Below are 20,854 nucleotides of genomic sequence, written 5' to 3' on the forward strand. Positions count from 1 at the left end.
TTAAAACGGAAATTGATTATCCGCAAAAAATAAATAAATGAAAAATGATCTTGCTTGCTTCCATCATTTTAATTCTATTTATTAATTGCTACGTCGAGGTAGATAGTGTTATTTTGTTTTATAACCGTCGTTGAACAATTGACCCAAATTTTGAGTTTACGGCTACCAATTTTCAACTCCGGAGCCTTGTATTTTTAAACCCAATCCAGAAGACCAGAGAACTTTGGGTCAGTACAATCAGAGGCATTGATCTGTTATGGGAACTTGGAGGAATTTGAGACCCCAACAGATTTAACGTGCACCAGTCACCATTTAATACACAGGAATTCTTCGGCTGGCTGGATTCGAACTCCCGGATTCTCGAACTCGAGTCCAACATCATACCTGGCTATCCCGGCGAAAAGTAGGCAATTAAAAAAAAGTCCATCCATTTAATTTGCAACCAGAATATTAAAAAGGCTCTTAACATGAAAATGTGCAAAATACATCTCGTCATCAGCCTAATTCAACTGCCACTTTCTAGGAGATAAGTATGTTCTCGGCGAGAAATTACACGCTGTATAAAATTAGAGCTCTTATTGATGTCAGATTTAGAGAGGCGCTTCACATAGTGGGTTAATACATTAAAAAAAAAAGCTTAGATCACTTTCAATTCCAGTATCGGTTTACTACATTAAAACATCAATAAAATATCATAGTGGCTTATCTAATTTTTAATTCTCGTAACGGGATAATACATTAAAACATCAAAAAGACACATATCATTAGCAACTCTTAGAGCGTGCTGGTACATTGAAACATCAATGCAACACTGAAAAACCTCTCAACATTAACAATTCTTACAGCTTACTAGTACATTAAAACATCAATAAAACTTATAAATGGCTTGTATCATGTATAATTGCTGTAGCGAATTATTATATTAAAACATCAATAAAACACCAAAAACGCTTATGACGTTAGCAATTCTCGAAACTGGCTAATGCGATAGTCTGTTTCTGCTTTTCTAACAAGAATTTCTTTCATAGCTTCTTGGAAATTCATTTCTGGGGCAATGACCAATATTAAGTGATGGGCATTGTTGGACTAAAATTTATGTTATTAGTTGACCATGAATAAGTTGACAGCAATTCCATCACGCAATGATTGTAGCTTTCTGGAAAATCAAAAGCAATGATTATTTGACGAGAATTGTTGGAAAATGATGACCATCATATATTGTCAGACAATCAAGAATTGAACTGAAATCATCATAAACCATCGAAATCTTTTAATGTGACCATCACGGATTTCGACTTGGGTAAACGCATGTATGGCCAAATCATTAAGACATCTGAGTCCTGACTTCTAGATTGATACTTGCTGATAATACTTTACTACCTCATAATACTTTGCTAGCTGATGATACTAGCTGATAATACTTTTTAAATTGCATTTCTTGATATTGAAAAATGTGTTATATTTTTTCATTATTATATTTACATAAAAGTAAAATTAAATATTTCTCTGGAAAATTTCGAATTTTTAAAGTAAGAATTATTATCTTTATTTTCTAATAGTCATAATTAAAAAAATATTCTTTTCTTAAAAAAAAATATTTATCGAATTTAACTTCTTTTATGACTGTGAAACCTTTTTTTTGTGAAGAAAAACAGGCAAAGCAAAGCAAGTTATACTAATAAAGATGTTATATGAATTTAAAATATAAGATATATTTTTTATTAGAAACTTTTTAGTATACATTAAGTTTCCACAATGTGAAAAACATCTTTAATTTTATTAAAAACATCAATAAATAATTAAAGAGAAATTAAAACTAAATAATTCTTTTTTCTAGAAAAAATTAAATAATTCTTTTAGCAAAAAATTTTGAAATGGGATTATTTATTTTATATTAGTTGGAATTTTTATTTTAAGGAAAATTTATTTTTCAAAAATTATTAATTTTCTAAAAACTTCTGTTTTATTTGCACTGGGCATTTAGCGTCTTACACTTTGAGGAACTTTTTAAGTTCACCATTTTTTTGAAAAAACCTATTTTTTTTTAAAGAAAGCATAAAATTTAAATTATACATAATTTGGTAATATTACATAACTTCGGATTATTTCGCATCGAAATCACGAGATTTGTAAATAAACAGGAACTCTCAAGTATATGATTAAAATGTTTCCTCAACCCATTGACTCATCGTAGTGCATTGTGGGAGATCAGAATGACAAAACTAGGAAAAAACTTAGGCAATTGAAAAATCTTGCGAACACTTTTCTATGAGATAATATATTGATTTCTGTATGACACACACACATACACCCTCGAAAGAGTCAATGTGTCGCTTTAGGTTGAAACTGGATAGTATTTTAGTTTTAGCTTGAAGTCGGTCTCAATTTTCAATTTATTCCTGCATTTATAAATAATAAAATAAAAATAAAACCTCGTTCATTTCAGCTTAATGTGCTCCTCAACAGCCAGTAGCATGCTTCAAACTGGCTGTAGAGGAGCACACTAAGGGGACTACTAACTAACTGACAGGTTGACTAAACTAACTATTCGTGACTAGCGGGATGATAATCACTATTTTAAAACATAATATTCTTTCCATCTGTAGTCAAAAAACTTTCCATATGCCTTCCTAAAACTTCCGTAAAATATCTAAATTGCAGTCAAATCCAACATTCTTAATGTACTTAAAATCGAATTTATGTGTATCTCTCGTACATGTCACTACAACGAAATCCATATTCCTTGAGATAATAATGAAATCCAGGATATTGAGATTCAAGAATAATTTTACGTTTTTATACCATGCTTAAAAACGATATTATTGTCTGCATTTCTCTCTGTCAATACTTTTAAAGCAATTAAGAAATCAATGATAATTATAAATTCATGATTCATTATTAATGCAGCGATAAAAATAATACCACCTCCTCATACCAAACTTAAAATCAATTTTATATTATCTATTGCATTTTAACTATCTTTCTTAAAGTAAATCGGAAATCCATGATTATTTTGACATAAAAATACCACCCTTTATTAGATTAGTAATTCCAATATCTATTCCAGGAATAATACTAATGTTTTTATTATTCTATAGTAAATTATTCTATAACAAAAAAATAACCTTTTTTTTGTATTTTTTCAGTAAATTCCATACGAACCCTAAGCAGGATAGTTAAATCATGTGTTGAAAAACCTAATTTTTCCAACTCCTTTCATGTGTTGCAAAAAATCTCAATATTTTGCATTAAAAAGTAACACATAAAGTAATGAGTCTAATAAAATTCCAGTTAATTTTCAAGATATTATGTTCACTTTGAATAAATTTTATCTTAAAAGGTGATGCAAAAATTTGCTTCAAATTTTTTTTCAAAGGAAACAGATGAAAAGTAGGAGTTTATTTCATGTCATTATTGAAAGCTACAGATTTTCTATGTGTTTCCGTTAAAAAATTTTCGAAGAAATTTTTGCAATATATTTTAAGATGAAATTTATATAAAATGAGCATCATATCTGAATAATTACTTGAGACTGTATCAACTCGAATCTTTTATGTTGGATTCTCCATTTTATATCTTACTTTTTGATACAAAATGTAGAGATTTTCATTTTTTAAAATAGCTTTATTTCACAATTTATCTAAACATTTTTAAAGTTTTAAAATAATTTTTTTAAGTATTCCTTGAGAAATATGAAGAAAGAAAAATAATTATTATGGAAGTTTTTTCATTTTCACCAACCCCCGAATAGCACTGATGTTAATACATAACTATTTAAGTATTTTACTTGATATTTGTAGTAATGAGTAATCAGTATGCTTTTTTTCAAATATTGGGTACACAGGGAAAGCTTGACCCAGTTTTTATAAAATATAAATAAATAAATATGTTTATTTGTTACCATCTCAAATTTTCCAAGATGATTTTATTTTGTATCTCATTTTTGTTGATAGTGAAATTGTGCAGACTACATTCAGGTACCTTCGTACTACCCTTGCACATGGCATTGTATATAGCAATACAGATGATAGAAGCCTTATGTTGTTTAGTGATGCAGATAACAACAGTTGTGCGGAAACTCGGAGATCTCGCACAGGTGTGATATCTTTCTACGGTGGAGGTGCAATTACTTGGAGAAGTAAATTACAGGAGGCTATATCTAATTCAACAACAGAAGAAGAGTTCATGGCAGAAGTTGATGCGACAAAAGACCTGATATGGTTAAAGCGCCTGTTTGCTGAGATAGCCAACGACATCTTATTACCAATCCTCCAGATTGATAATCAAAGTACCGTCAAGTGCATCAAAAATCCGATGTTTCACGCTCGCACTAAGCACATCGATCAAAGATACAAGTTTGTCCAAGATGAGCTTTCGAAAGGACATTTTGAATTAGGTTACATCAGAAGTGATGAGCAACGAGCAGACACTCTGAGGAAGGCACTTCCAGCTCCTCAGTTTCATGCCCAAAAGACATTACTTGGTGTGACAGCAGTTCTATAAGTGACAATATTGACTGTTTTTATGCTCGAAGGAGGCTGTTATAAATCGAGCATTCTATCAGCAAGCCTCACGCTTTATTTTTGTTAATGCTGTAGAGTTGCACTTTGTAATCTGGCAACTTCTATCTTGTATATCTGAGTTTCTTTTTTCTAATCGCTCTTTTCTTTTTATTTCTAAGTTCATATTAAATACTATTTAAAACAGCTGTCACCTTTATTTTACTATTATTTACAGCACATACATCTATAATTATTAGAGAAAAAACTCGTTTATTTCAGCTTGATACTGAGCTACTCTGCAGCGAGTAGCATGCATCAAATGGCCGTAAAGGAGCACACTGACAGGACTAACGAGAGGACTAACTACCTAACGGGTTGACTTGGCTAACTAGCCGTGACTAACGGGGTGAAAATCACTATTTTGAAATATGATCTTTCCACCTGTAGCACAAAAAATGCTCCTATGACTACCTAAAAATTCCATAAAGCATTTAAATGCCATTCACTACAATGAAATACATAATCTTTGAGACAATAACGAAGTCAAAGATAATAAATCAAAAATCAATAATCATTTTACGTTCTTCTACCGTTCTTAAAATCAACATTATTGAATGCATTTCTCTCGGACAAATTTTTTAAGGTAATGAAAAAATCTATTATATAATTATAAATCCACGATTCATTATTAATGTTAAGTTATTATTGATACTCAACCCTTTTTGGGGGGTGGCACACTTTTAACGATTTCGAAATTTGACGGCACACAACGAAAAAAATTAGTTTAAAAGTTGCTTACTTACCTATAATACACTGTGTTAAATAGTTTGTGATAATAATTTTGAATGTGAAATAAAATAATATGTACTACAAAAGCACGTTTATTAAGGGATTAATTATTTTTTTCGACTAATTTTTTATTAGTTAGCAACAGTTATTTATTTTTTTTGCTTGTTATTAACTGTTAGCTTGTTTTCTATTATTTTCTTGTGATTTCTTGCTAACTAGTTTTTTTGCTGATTATTAATTGTTAGCTTATTTTTTTGTCACTTATCATTTGTTAATTTGTTTTTATAACTATTAATTGCATAGCTTACTTTAATGATTAGCTTTTATTTCCGTTTGAAGGTTAATATTTAGCTTGCTTTCCTTTGTTAATTGATAATTTTAATAATCATTACATTTCCTACTTATTTCAACATTTTTTAAAATTGTCAAAGACAATTTAAACACTTCCTTCTTATTTTAACTTATTTTAAGATTGTCAGAGACCTAACAATTACCGACAAAGATGTTCACGCGGTTAAAGCGTGGCGAAATTATAAAATGCATCTATATATATATATATAATATTATATATAAGTACTTTTCTTTAATTTAAACTTTACTCGCAATAAAAAAAGCATCAGAATTCCTATTGTATCATTTCTAATATTTAGCGGCACATTTTAAGAATTTGGCGGCACACAAAAGTGCCGCTGCACAGTGGTTGAGAATCACTGCACTACACTGAAATACATATTCTTAGAGATGATAACGAAGTCAAGGAAAATAAATCGAAAATCAACAATAATTTTACGTTCTTATACAGTTCTTAAAATCAACACTATTGTACGCATTTCCCTACGACAAATTTTTTAAGGTAACGAAGAAATCTATTATAATTATAAATCCCCGATTCATTATTAATGTTAAGATACCAATAATACTACGTCTCCATACCATACTTAAAATCAATTTTACATTATTCACTGCATTACAACGAACTTTTTTAAAGTTATACAGAATTCCATGATAATCTTAGCATAAAAATATTATTTATATTAAATATTATTGGATAAATAATTTCACTACTGATTCTAGGAATAATAATAATGTTTTATTGTTCTATGATGTTTGCATATACAGATAAATAAGTGACACTCTTGATACGAACATTGCAAGAACTTTTACTGACTTTAGAAAGTCACCTAAATAACTATAATTAGAATAAATATTGAAGACAATTATCATAAAGCTAAAACGTAATGCAAGGTATATTTTTTAATCAGCAATCTTAAGTTTTAATAAAAAAGAGTGAAGTAATATGATTTTTTAAATGGAAATGAGATAGTCAAAAATAATTTTCATTTCGAATGTTGGGATAAGGAATTTAAGTTTAATGCTGCAGTTGTTTGTTTGTTTGAAAGTTGAAAAATTACTTCTGAATAGCAAAAAGAACTTATGCAAAAAATGTGAACTTTAAATTAATCTTAACCGTTGCTTTATCTTTTGAAATAACAAACAAAATAAGTTTTTTTTTGCATTTTTAAGTAAAATCTTATCGAACCCTAAGCAGGAGTTAAATCCGATTTTGAGATATTTAATCATGCCTACTTTTTTATGTTTACTTAGATTATTTCAAATAACATTCGGTTACGTGTTATTGGGCTTTGTAAAGAAAAAAACATCTGGTTACCTTCAATTCCAATACAGCTGAATAAGAGAATTCATGCTAAAATTTAAAACTAGCAAAGAGAATAAACTAAAACAAATAAAATTTTTAAAAAAAGAAATCTAGATATTTTGCATGAAAAAGTAAGACATAAAATAATGAGTCTAACTTATAAGAATCAAACTGATATAGCAATAATTAATTTTCGATGTATTATGTTCACTTTTTATAAATTTTATCTTAAAATGTGTTGCAAAAATTTTATTAATTTTTAAGTAAAAATTTAATTAATCATTATTCCCAATAAAATATGAAAAAGTAATATTATTTTTATATAATGCTACTTAGGTCAACAAGGAATATGGGAAATATTTTTCTCCCATCTAAATCTAAAATTAATTAATTATATTTATTTAATGAATTAATATGTGAAGAAACAGTAATAAGATCAAGTGTCATCCACTACAAGTTCAAAAAGATGTATGCGAATTTGAGTGAGTTATAAAGTCTAAAAATATTAAAAAAATAAATAACTACCAAAAGCACGAGTAAAAGTAAAAGTATAAAAAAATAACGGGTTAGCAAAAGCATGAATAAAATAAACTAAACACGTAAAGAGATAAATGAAAAAATAAGTAAATAAATAAAAGCAGACGATAAAATTAGAAGACATTTTTTAGAACAACAGAGTTGTTGGTTTTTTTAGAGATTAGTTTTGTTTTGGAATTTGAATTTTCTTATAACCCGTTACGTGTTTTTCCAGTTTATTTCACAAGATTATTACTATCCCGTTACGGGTACTTCATATTTGTTACTTTATGTGTTGTTTGTGAATAAAACTTTTCCTTTATTATAAAAACAGAACTGTTATTTATATAGNTATATATATATATTAATTTAATTGGTGGCAGCGTCGGGTTCCGGTCCAAAAATGTTTTGTTAGGTTTTTGAAAGAATAGGTGAAAAATATTATTATGGCTTTCTTACTTAAGAAGAGTAAGTATTTAACAAATGATTGTAAGAGAAGTAATTAGAAGAAATCTGAATTTAAATAGGTGAGTTGTGAAAAACTGGATCGATGTAATCCTTTGAGCCAAATAGTATGCCTTCCAGAATCAGCAGTAAAATAGGTGCAAGAGATGTTTAAAATTGACGCTAAAAAGTGGGGAATTCGGAGGTACTTCGAATTCTTTGAACAGAAAGCGAAGAGATTTAAGGTAAATTTTGATATTTGGTTTTTGTGCACTTTACAGCTTATTCCAGGTGAAATGCCAGAAATTTATAACCCTTGATTATGATTACTATAAAGAAAATCTCATTGCCAATTTTCAGTATGATCCACAAGATATTCCGTGTAATAACAATCGCCAGTTAGAACATTTTAATAAGAAATGGAATTCGCTAAGTATTGTGAAGTAATTTAGATCTGAAAGTGGATGTTTCTATTGTGGTGAAATAGGACACTTTAAGAAATACTGTAGTCATCGAGATTTGGATTAATAGAAAAGAGAATTACTATAAAAGTTGGAAACATATTAACCACCAATCCGACTATAAAAATGTATCGTCAAATGTTTCCCGAAAAGTACCAAATTCCTATATTGAAACAACAGTTAATTCGAAGGACACAGAGTCAAGTCGGTAAATTTAGTGGCGCAAAGTCAGGAAATATTACCAAGAGTAAATTTGAAAGAATCCAACCGACTTTCAAAAGAACAATAGTCTTGCCAACAGTTGTACCAGAAGAAATGGAACCAATTACTAAAGTAAATAAGAAAGTAATTATTGATTGGGAAGAAAATATTTTCAAAAAAGTGTCTAGTTGGAGTTCTCCAAGTTTCGAGGTGTATAAAATAAAAAGAAATGAAGCATACTTTCGAAAAATTTGAGGAAAACATTGTGGAAAGTGTTAGAACTAATTTTATAGAGAATCGGAAGGAACAGCAACAAATAGTAGGAGCAGAAAAATATATGATGTTATAAGTTAGTCCGTGCGTACTAAACACAGAAATAGAAAGTAGAGTACCAAAAGATGAAATGTTCGGTGGAGTTTCTAGAGAGATAGTAAAAATTGTAGAAGAAAAGAAATGTCAAGCCATTCAAGATGCGATGAAAAATGAAGAAATAGATGATTGCCAAGTCAATCGAGTCAGTTTTGTAGTAGAAACTGTAGAAGAAGAAATATCATACCCAAAGTGCCAGAAAAAAGCATCATGTGCAGATATTTTTTCGTCGGAAAATTGTGAAATGCTTTTGGTTGAAACTGAAAAAGTTTGCCTGAAAGGTGAAAATGTTAGAATTGAAAGGATTTTGGATGTAAAATATAATAAAATTCATGTTAGTACTGAATCATCAGTTATGGAAGAAATGAAGATTCCTATAATAGTAGCAAAAGTTTGCCAGAGATTGTCGGTGACAAAATGGGGGCATTAGTTACAGAGAAATCATTTTCGAGTAAAATAGTATCTAATAGCACTAAAGATAAAATTGAAACCAAAGTGGTTAACTTGCCGTGAAAGAAAATTGTGAAATTTCTTTCTTGAACAATTTTGTTCAAGGAAGAAAACGTCAGCTAATGCTAAACAAGTAAAACTCTTTCATAAAATGAACTTTGTTAAGAATAGAAGTGCCCAGAAAATGACCAAATGACGAAAAATCAATGCCAAAAGGAAAAGAAAAAAGTGCTTTGATAGAATTAGCGTTATGCAGAGAGTTAAACTAAAATGGTCGCCAAATAATTTTTATCACAAATTTATCGATACACGATTGAAACAAAAAAAGAATCGATTTCGAGGAAACTTAAAGATTTCGTGAATAAAAGTAAAGATGAAATTTTTTTTTGTGGGTAAAAGTAGAGAGGAAAATTTTAAGAGCCATATGTAATTTTGATCACGGAACCAAAGCGAGCAAGTATAAGTGCAAAAGATATGTGCCATATTGGAAAAATTACAGTGCTAATAAAGTAAGATTGAAAGAAAAGTTCAGTCATTGGTGCAAGAAACAGAAATCCAATGTACTTGGCAGAGTTATTAAAATTTGCCAAAAAATTAATCAGTGGAAAATTAATCAGTTTAGGAAAAGAAATGTGGTGATAAAAAAAAAAANAAAAAAAAAAAAAAAAAAAAAAAAACTGGTGAAAGAAGATTAACATCTACAAAACTCCAGAAGTCATGTCATCTCGAAATTCGCCAGTTACCCACTGTAGTTTTAAGAGTAAACGTCAGTTTATCAAATTGCCAAAAAAGGAGAAGAAAAATAAATGAACTAAGACAATTAAAATTTAGTTTTATTGTTCCTGAACTAAATTGAAAAAATTCTAAATTATTTTAATTAAGTTAGTTATTCGAGAAAGTTTTTTTTTTCTTTTTCACTTCAAATTATTTTTATTTAATTAATAAAATTTTCTTTAATAATTTGCTTTGTTTTAAAGATTGTTTACATAATTGTAAATATTATGTTGTGATGTTACGCACAGTTTAGTCTTATTTCTTTATTCATAGGTATGATTTACTTTTTTTATAAAAAAATTTACACGTAAAGAAATTAGTTCCCTATTAAAGTTTGAAATTTCAAATTAAGCCGGAAATATAAAAGTTGAAAAAAGTAATTTTGAAATTGTTCCAGTTAAGTTAAATTTAAAAAAGTGTTTAAAATGATTATACTTGAAAATGAAACATAGGTGTTAATCGAATTTGGTTGTAGAGAAAAGTGTTAGTGTTCTTAAATTATGTTATTTTTTTAAAGTTATGTAGATAAATATTAATAAGATTGAGTTTGGGTGTAATTATGCGAAGTTTAAAAGTGCTAAGTATTTTGTTTGGATTTAAAACTAGTGACATCAAGGTGAAAAAAAGCAATTTGATAAGAAAAAGAGATCTAGTTAGCTTCATCCATTAGATATTGTTGTATATATGGAAATAGTTATATTTCTTTGTATTTATTTCATGTGAAGTTAAATTATAATATCTAATTACATTCGAATTTTATTTTGAATATTTTAGTTTGATATCTAAATTGACTTACAAGTGAATTGTTTACTAATGTTACGGCAAGAGTCTGAAAATAATTTAGTAATTTTAAGTTTTAAAGTTTATTATTATACATCGCTTCTAATGTAAAATCTAATTTAGTCTTGCATTTAATTTGACAATTAGAAAATTTAATTTCAAAAGTGAAATGATTTGATTGTAACATAATGCATTGGTTTCAACCTAAAGTCTAAGGAAGTACACAAATAAATTCATAAACAACTTTTCCTTTGTTTTCTATGGAAAAGATCTTCCAAGGGGAAAGGAGTTATAAAGTCTAAAAATATTAAAAAAATAATTGACTAGCGAAAGCACGAATAACAGTAAAAATATTAAAAAAAATAACGGGCTAGCAAAAGCATGAATAAACTAAACTAAACACGTAAAGAGACAAATAAAAAAATAAAAAAAACACGATGAAATTAGAAGACATTTTTTAGAACAACAGAGTTGTTGGTTTTTATAGAGATTAGTCTTGTTTTGGAATTTGAGTTTTGTTATAGCCCGTTACTGGTTTTTCTAGTTTATTTCACAAGATTGTGGCGTAACTACCACTACAAAAGTTTAACATCATTCACTAGTATATAAAGCATGCTAACTTGATTCTACCACTAGGTACCTTTTGATAGATGACGGTTGGTATGGTCGATTAACTCCTCCCCCACAAGATCATAACTATCCCGTTAAGGGCACTTCATATTTGTTACTTTCTGTGTTGTTTGTGAATAAAAGTGTTTTTTTTTTATGAAAAACAGAACTGTTATTTATATAGCTTGATACGTTACGGGATGAATAAAAATTATTTTATTAACGATTGAAAAATTGAGTAAATATATAAATATATATAGGGCGAGTGTGAACTAATAGTAGGAATTAAAAAAGGCTTATATATCATTTCAAATTCTCATGGTTGGTTAAACATTAAGACAACATAAAAAATGCTTATATCATTTCCAATTCTCGTAGTTGGCTTGTACATTGAAATATCAATACAATATTAAAAAAGCTTATATCATTTCTGATTCCCGTAGCGGATTAGTAGATTGAAACATCAATGAAATATCAAAATGGCTCATGCAATTTATAATTCCCGTATCGGGATAATACATTCAAACATCAAAAAGTCTTATAACATTAGGTATTCTCGTGGCTAGCTAGTTCATTAAAACATCAATACAACATGAAAGAAGCTTATGTCATTTTTGAATCCCGCAGCAGTTAGTACACACCTTAAAAAATATAGCAATAAAAAATTACGCTATGACGTTCCTGTATGAAAATTGTCTGCTTTTTCTTCTTCCTTTTTTTTTTGTTTTTGATTCGCGATCGCAACGAACTATAGGGGGCGTGGTTGTATGAGACGAATTCCGGCGACTTCTACATGAACAGTAATTCAGTTGCTCTGGAGGCGTCTTTAATGTAGCGTGTAGCATTGTAACGTTCCTTCTCTATTGTGTCTTATTGAATTTTTAAAAAAATGTTTGATATTCTTTCTCGTGGAAGCGAAAACAAAATGGTATCTCTTTTTTTTTCAGAGAAAGAACATCCAAAATACACCGGAAAAATATTTGTAAGTAAACAGTACAAAAAATATGAATCTTCTCATTAGCGTTAAAACCTAACGCCTGCGAAATCGTTTTACTAAATATAAATAATCGTTTAATGATATTACATGAATGGCCTATTTAAACTTTACAGTCCATAGTTTTATGAATCATATTACTTTAAACATTAAAATATACAAAAAGTATACATAAAACAATAATTTTACATAATTTAATTTTGCAAAAAAAGTTTTTTGGCAACAATTTTCACAAAAAAAATTTAAGTTTCAATAAAAAACATTACTTATAAACTAAGAAACGCAAAATAAAGAGTGCGTGCGAAAAAAAAAAATCGATTATAAAAATTCCTCAAATTAAAACAAATAACTTTCATGTTTTCTTTTATTATTAATCGGACGTAGAAAACCATTCTATAGAGAACTATAACCAAATTAGAAAAAATAGTTACTAGTAAATTTTTTATTACAAAAATCATAACAGTTACCTGATTTATAAATCCGGAGAATTCCGAAATGATAAGTTCTTCGTTTGAAAACTTTATTTTAAAGGATAATTTATTATATACATAAATTATCCCTTCATAATTTTAAGACGACATACCACACAATAAAATTTTATAATTGCGAGATCTTGATATGAATTTTAATGTGTAACTAAAAAACAGAATAGCTGAATTCTGGTTGAAATTTGTAATTCAAAATTGAAATATACTTACCAAGAAAACGATAAAAATGCATTAATAATCAACATAAATGACATTATTACAAGTAATTCGGATGATTCTATGTTGAAGTTTTCCGAAATATATACATTCAGAAATATATATTCTATAACTATTACAGTTCCACACGTTCTGAAATCGCATTTATTCATTAGAATAAACTAAGCAATGTTGACTTCACTTTAATTTGTAATGGATTGAAAACAAAAAAAAATTATTTTACCGTAATACACACATCTGTAACGGTACGGAAGTTATCGGTTGCAAGTTTGTTGATAATAGAAAGGTAAAAATTATTGAGAAATTGTTCTTCAAATGCTTCGCGTGTTCTGTTTCAAAACGATTTGCCAATGTTCTGGTCAGTTGCTTCAAGTTCTTCTGCCTTTTCCTAAGGGAAATTTTGCTTCCTATTTGCTACTAAGAAAATGGCGTCCGACACTGCCAATGATTATGATAGAACCAAATGAAAACTTAATAAATAAATGTCTGATATTTTCAGGCTCCCCTACAGGGCGTACTCAAGCGTTGCAATCGCGAATCCAGTTATACTGTTTTCCTATAATTGTTTGTGTTAGCTGGATAGTTTCTGTATTCTGTTCCTTCTCCCCACTTAGAGGAACTTTTCCAAAGAAAACGAGGGAAAACTTATTTAAGAACTTGGCTGCGTACAAACTTTTACAAAATTTTAGATTAAATCAATGCTTTATGTTTATTAATTTTGACTTTGAAAACTAAATTTCTATATAATCAGATTAAATTAGATATAATTTTTAATTTAAAAGTTATGTTCAATATTTGACTTCAAAGCATAAAATTAAATAATTTCTACTGTTACGATAAACATTTGATTCTTGAAGCATGCTGGTACATTAAAACTTCAATAAAACACGAAAAAAGGCTTTTAACATTAGCGATTCTTGCAGCTGGTTAGTACATTGAAACATCAATACAATTTCAAAGATGCTTATATAATTTATAATTCTGCAACGGGTAATTCCATGAAAACGTCAATACGATTTATATCATTAGCATTTCATGTAGAGTGCTAGCATATTAAAACATCAATAAGATTTAAAAATGGCTTATATCATTTATAATTGCTGTAGTGGATCATTATATTAAAACATCAGTAAAACATCAAGACGACTTATAACATTAGCAATTCTTGTAGCAGTTTAGAACATTAAAACATTAATGCAGTATCAAAGAGGCTTATATAGTTTATAATTCCCGTAACAGGTAATTACATTAAATCATTAATAATATTTATATCATTAGCAATTCATGTAGCGCGCTAGCATATTGAAACATCAATAAGATTTAAAAATGGCTTATATCATTTATAATTGTTGTAGCGGATTATTATATTAAACATCAGTAAAACATAAAAATGGCTTATAGCATTAGATATTCTTGTAGCGGTTTGGTACATTAAAACATCAATGCAGTACCAAAGAGGCTTATATAGTTCATGATTCCCGTAACGGGTAATTACATTAAATCATCAATAATATTTATATCATTAGCATTTCATGTAGCGCGCTAGCATGTTAAAACATCAATAAGATTTAAAAATGGCTTATATAATTTATAATTGCTGTAGTGGATCATTATATTAAAACATCAGTAAAACATCAAAACGGCTTATAACATTAGTAATTCTTGTAGCTGTCTAGAACATTAAAACATTAATGCAGTATCAAAGAGGCTTATATAGTTTATAATTCCCGTAACAGGTAATTACGTTAAATCATCAATAATATTGATATCATTAGCATTTCATGTAGCGCGCTAGAATATTAAAACATCAATAAGATTTAAAAATGGATTTTATCATTTATAATTGTTGTAGCGGATTATTATATTAAACATCAGTAAAACATAAAAATGGCTTATAGCATTAGATATTCTTGTAGAGGTCTGGTACATTAAAACATCAATGCAGTATCAAAGAGGCTTATATAGTTCATGATTCCCGTAACTGGTAATTACATTAAAACATCATAACGATTCATATCATTAGCAATTCATGTAGCGTGCTAGCACATTAGAGCACCAATAAGACTTAAAAATGGTTTATGTCATTTATAATTGCTGTAGCGGAGTATTATATTAAAACATCAAAAAAATTTATATTATTAGCAATTCTTTTAGCATGTTAGTACACTAAAACATCAATAAAACTTAAAAATGGCTCATATCACTTCGATCATTTAAAATGTCTATTAATTGTTATATTAAGGCATCAATAATTCATCAAAAAGTCTTCCAACAAAGAAATATAACTGTTTAAATAAATAAAACCATATCTGAAGCTTGAAGATAAATTAGATCTCTTTTATCAAAACACATATTCTTATCTTGATCCGTAGTTTTAAAAATGAAAAACATGCTTAACAAAAGTTTTTAGCTTCATATAATTAGATCCGACCTTCAAAAAATGTCTTCTTCCTTTGAAATGTTGGTAAGATCTTAGAATAGCCCACCGGTTGGCGACTTTTTGAAAATTCCGCTGATCCCAGTAATATCCGCCAAGTTCGCGATTATTACTGAGATCAACGTTGCTTTTTGATTATAAAAAAAAAATTTAAATTCCTACAAATTTGTTAAAATATTTTTAATAGAATAAATTTTTTAAATAATAACTATTAATTAAATATAATACAATAAAGTTTAACAGAATTTTTTAATAGAATATTTTTTAATAAATTCATACAATCGTTCAACAAAATAAGACTTTTTACATTTCGCCTTCAATAAAATAAAAAATTCACTCGACCATTCGCTCGCTATTTCCAATCGGTACCGCCAAAAAAATGAAATAATAATGGTAATAAATGAAATAAAGAGTAAAAAATGAAATAATTATGTATAATAATAAAAATAAAACTACATATTTGTTGCGTGACTTTATTAAGGCCTGAGGCTGCATCATTATTGGATGTATAAACAACTTTCTTCTTTTGACGCTTTTGAAATTGGTTCGATTGAAGCCTTTGGCATGAAAAGTACTGAGAGAGGTTGTTACATAGCTAATCAATAATTATTAGATCATAAATTGACTAATTAGAAGGCTTATAACTTAGTTTTTTATCACATTTTCATTACTGGAAGTAAGAAAAATAAATTTCATTATTAGGATTTAAATAAAATGTAATAATTTCGTTCAGTTCCTATAAATTCAGATATAGATTGCGAGTTTTTGCTATAAAAAAGTCTGTTTAACTGAAATTTAGACGCACCAGAAAAGTTCAATCTTTTTTAAGCAGAGTTCTCAATTATTGTAGCACTCAATTGTTGAAATGTTGTCTCACTTGTTGCACACATTATAAGCCTCTCTTACGTAATAAGAAATTTAGTAATGGGTGTAAGTCACCTCAGAAATATTTCTCAGTCAGTTTAAATGACCTGTTCAATTGTTGAAGTTGATATGGTCCTGCTAAATCTTACTATGCACCGTTTCAAGTCTGCTCATGAACGATCTATAATTTAGACAAATGCGTAACGATTTAAGCATTGAGTCATTCAAAGCTCGAACAAAATGTCAAAATCAAGTAAAACATAACATTATAAGCTGCTAAGTATTTATATATGTTGTATTTAATTATCTGTACCTTATTTTAGTTCTGCGTTATCCACGCACAGGCTGTTCAAAATTTGCCTTAAAAATTTTAAAAAACGATAGACTTAACGCAACTACAGAGCAACCTGATTCCTCTGCTTGGATCTCTGCTACAAAAGAGCTTCCTCTGAAGGAAAAATTTATATACTAGAGTGTTCCGAATGCAATGCTTGTTTTTAAAAATCAGAATTGGTAAGATTTAAAAAAAAATACGATTAATGCCATTTTTCTCAATTAGTTCATCATCAATCATCTGCAATTAGTTATATCAAAGAAATCTGGTCATAGATTTAGAATAGGATTTAGTAACAACTTTTTTTAAAATTTATAATAATATTGTGCTTTAAAAAAGGTGAAAAAATGAAGGCTGTGTAAGCAAAAAGTCATTTAGATATCAGGTTTGTTGGGGTTTTGAGCGTAACCATAGGCTGTAAGTCATTTCCATTATCAAAGTAACAATAGCTACTGCCCAGCCTATCAAAAGTATAATAAACACACCACTTAAATCTGATAACCCTAAAGGTGAGGCTAATGTACTCTGAGAATAATTACTGTTTAAATTTCTCTTTAATTCGATTTTGAAAATGACATCGTTCCTGAATTTTTCATACATGCCGCTACTCAAAATTCGGAGTAGCATTTGATTAAAGCGCTCTTTGCAGCAAAAATCTTTCCTGATTGCAACACCTGAAGGAAAATTTCCAAAAACATCTTCTGAAAAAAAGTACATTTCAGGGGGCCCCAAAAGTACTCGGAAAAATGCCGGGTTCCCAAGTATTGCTACGTCTTCTGGAACAATTTGGCTGATATTCGGATAGAAGTACCATTTATTCTTTTTAATGTATTCCCCTAATCCTTTGAAATGAGGTACAATGCTTTGCGACAAATATTCTGCTTCAAGGGTGGGTCCCGCAGCCAGACACTCCATTTTCCCCTCTCTGACTGCGGTGTAGAGATCTTTGAAATCTTTTATTTGTTTCATTTTGATTAGGGATGTCAAAAATGATAACAGGACAGAGCTGTAACCCAGAATCAGAAAATATGAATAAAAGAGCCAAATTCCAAGTGGTATCCACCTGGACATTGAGCGAGGATTGTAGCTCATTCCTTGTCCGAAAGAAGATCCCCACACATTGAAGAAAACCGAAATAATTGAGTCTTTTGGCGAAATCAAAGCTCGAAATAGCACTGTCACTAAGAGCAGTACGGCAAAAAATAAAATCCATGTGAGACTGCTGAAAGGATACGTGAATGCTGTTGTTTTCGGCAAGAAAGGAGCATGATTCATCAGAAACGTTTTTTCAAGAGTGTAGTAAGGTACGCTGAAATCTGCTACAGTCGACCTTTCTTCGGTGACACTTATATAGCTGAATGCCATGTCAGTTTCATTCCTCGCTATCATTCCCATCATTCCAGTCCAGTTTCCGAATGCATCCTTGGAACCGTACGAATAGTCTGAGGGAACAAGAATCTTATATTCGAAATTTAGATAGCGTGACAATAGTTTTATAAATTCATCTTCAATACCCGAAATAGTGATTGTGTTGTCGATTCTTTTAATTTGTGTGGTTATGGTATCGGGTATAACAGCAATTCTAAGTTTAGGTGGAAAATATGCCTCCATTTTTTACAAAATCCTTTTAGATTTAATTTCAGATTAAGTGCTTTGAGTTAAGTTTGTTCTTGAAGACTTGCAGAGTATAGAGATGCTGCATTGATACGAAAATTTCTCAGTTCTTCATAAGATGAATGAATTCTTCATGGAAATATTCTTCTGGAACTAGTATGAATATTTTGCGGTTGGATAAAAAGCTTCGTATTGATTGTCAGGTTTGAAATTATCTTTGCTTTATTGAATCAAGTCAGTTCTTGAAAGCTAACAGAAAAATAAAAAAAACACTATTACAAAGCTAATCTTCATAAGAAACGAGTTTCTTTAACTATATAGTATTATTTTTAAAGAATTTTAAAATAATCATTAGTTTGTATATTTTCAGTCTAGGTGCAAATCATTATTAATTCCTAATAATATATTAAATGCTCAAATTATTTGTGCACAAGTTAGTCCATGAAAGTTGCCAGGTAAAAATTTTAACTGTTTCAATTGTAAAATTTTAATGAATGAATTGTTCCTCATAAAATAAGAAGCGCAGGCTTATACAAGAATTTTATATGTTTAAATAAAAGACAAACAAATAAAGCTACTTGAATGAGCGGCAAGATCCATTTTTGCATCTCATGTTCTGCTAATATTTTGTTATTCATGAATTCCCTTTTCTGATTGCACAAAGAATTTTAGTTTCTAAACAAGCATAATTTTTAAACCTTGGTACGAAGTTAGTGCTTAGTTAAACCCTTAATATTTTATATATCCCTAGAAAACAGTACTTGAAATAGTTTAAATGTTTGTGCCATTAAACAAAATTTTTGTGGCAATTCCACCCCCCCCCACATTTTTGTTGCTAGTAATGTGTATATATTGATAGGAAAATAATGTGCATGTTTATTTAATGGTAAGATTAGATGAAATAAGTGATAAAATGCTAACTAAGATGTTTCAGGACCATGTAAAACGTCTTATCATTGATTTCTTACTCATTTAATTCTATTTAACTAAATGTGGGTTTAGTTTTTTTGTTTTTAAAGTCAGCTATAAGATTATTAAAAGTTAAAATTTTTCGATATTTTGCAATCTGTTTTTTTACCGATACAAAAACTTTTACCGTATTGTGGATTGTACAAATAGGTTCTTTCTTTTTTTTAATATTTTATAAAGCCTTAAATTATACACCTTAACATTTAAGTTTATTATATGATTTTTACGGTTTTTTTTAAGGAAAAACAAATTTTTCCCTTTAATAAACCGTTAAATAAAGAGTATTTTTCGTCAATAAATTTCAAAGGTTTTGCATGTTTTTATAGAAATAACTTCAGAATAAGTATCTTATTTTAAAGCAGCTCATTTCGAAATGCGATATCTATACGTTTTACCGTCAGGGTTTCAAGCACTCTCTTGAGATTTTTTTAAATTTATTTTTGCTATTGTTTATTATTACATCTGAAAAATGACAAACGTGCTTATTTTCTGGAATCGAAACTCATTGTTAAATGTAATGAATATTACTAATGAATAATTGTGATGAATTACAATAACGTGAACACTTAATAGAGAAAGAGCAAAACAATTACAAGAGTTCTAAAAGTAATAAAAAACCTATATTAACTAAATTTTTCTTATTCCCGAAGAAATATTTTGAAAATTATTTTTAAACTTAAGAATTGTTTAAATCATGCAATTTCTAAAAATATCAATAAATTTTAAACCATTTAGAAGTTTGAGGGGCCGGCAATAATATACGAACTTTCTATATCAAAAACTGTGGCGATAAACTTGTAATGCAAATCAATTACTTTCGTTTTTATATGCAATAATGCACAAAATTTCGTAAATCTAGCTTAAATATTCATTAAATATTTAATAACATTTTTTAATGCTAATTATTTTGCCTTGCATTTTCTAACTATATCTGCAAACAATTTAACAATTTTTTGCTGTAATTTTAATAAACATATCATTTTAAAATAATTTCTTTTTAAAATTTGTGCAGGATACAAGTAGTTAAAGTAATCCTTTTATACGGCGCATGCACGTAAAACATTAAAAAATATATTTTTTCATGCTTTTATTTTAAATTGCATTTGGGTATCTATCAAAAAATCTCGATTTGAATATCTTAAAAATATAAAAAAGGCTTAGCAGTTTTTTTAAGTAGTTTTGAAAAATATAAAAAAGAAAGCTTTGAGTGGTAAGGGGCTTTCCACAAATTTTATTTTGAGCAATTAAACAAGATTTATTAAAAAAGATTTATTGAAAATGACATAGGCATTAGAATCTTTGCCGATTACAATATTTCATGTATTTTCTTTCCTAATATCATCACAAATTGTTCCGTATCAACATTTTGAGGCATTGTCATTTCAT

The 20,854-nt window shown here is 28.6% G+C and overlaps 1 protein-coding gene across 1 annotated transcript; it reads right to left on the reverse strand.

Moving 5' to 3' along the window:
* Window positions 1-15,995: 15,995 nt before the first annotated feature.
* LOC107446252 (probable glutamate receptor) lies at window positions 15,996-18,791 on the reverse strand. Its single transcript, XM_016060851.3, has one exon. It carries the CDS (start codon window positions 18,494-18,496, stop codon window positions 17,267-17,269), a length of 1,230 nt encoding a protein of 409 aa, XP_015916337.2. The 5' UTR covers window positions 18,497-18,791; the 3' UTR covers window positions 15,996-17,266.
* Between the last annotated feature and the right edge of the window lie 2,063 nt (window positions 18,792-20,854).

This window comes from Parasteatoda tepidariorum, chromosome 5 (genome assembly GCF_043381705.1).
Source record: "Parasteatoda tepidariorum isolate YZ-2023 chromosome 5, CAS_Ptep_4.0, whole genome shotgun sequence".
Classification (NCBI taxonomy): Eukaryota; Metazoa; Arthropoda; class Arachnida; order Araneae; family Theridiidae; genus Parasteatoda; species Parasteatoda tepidariorum.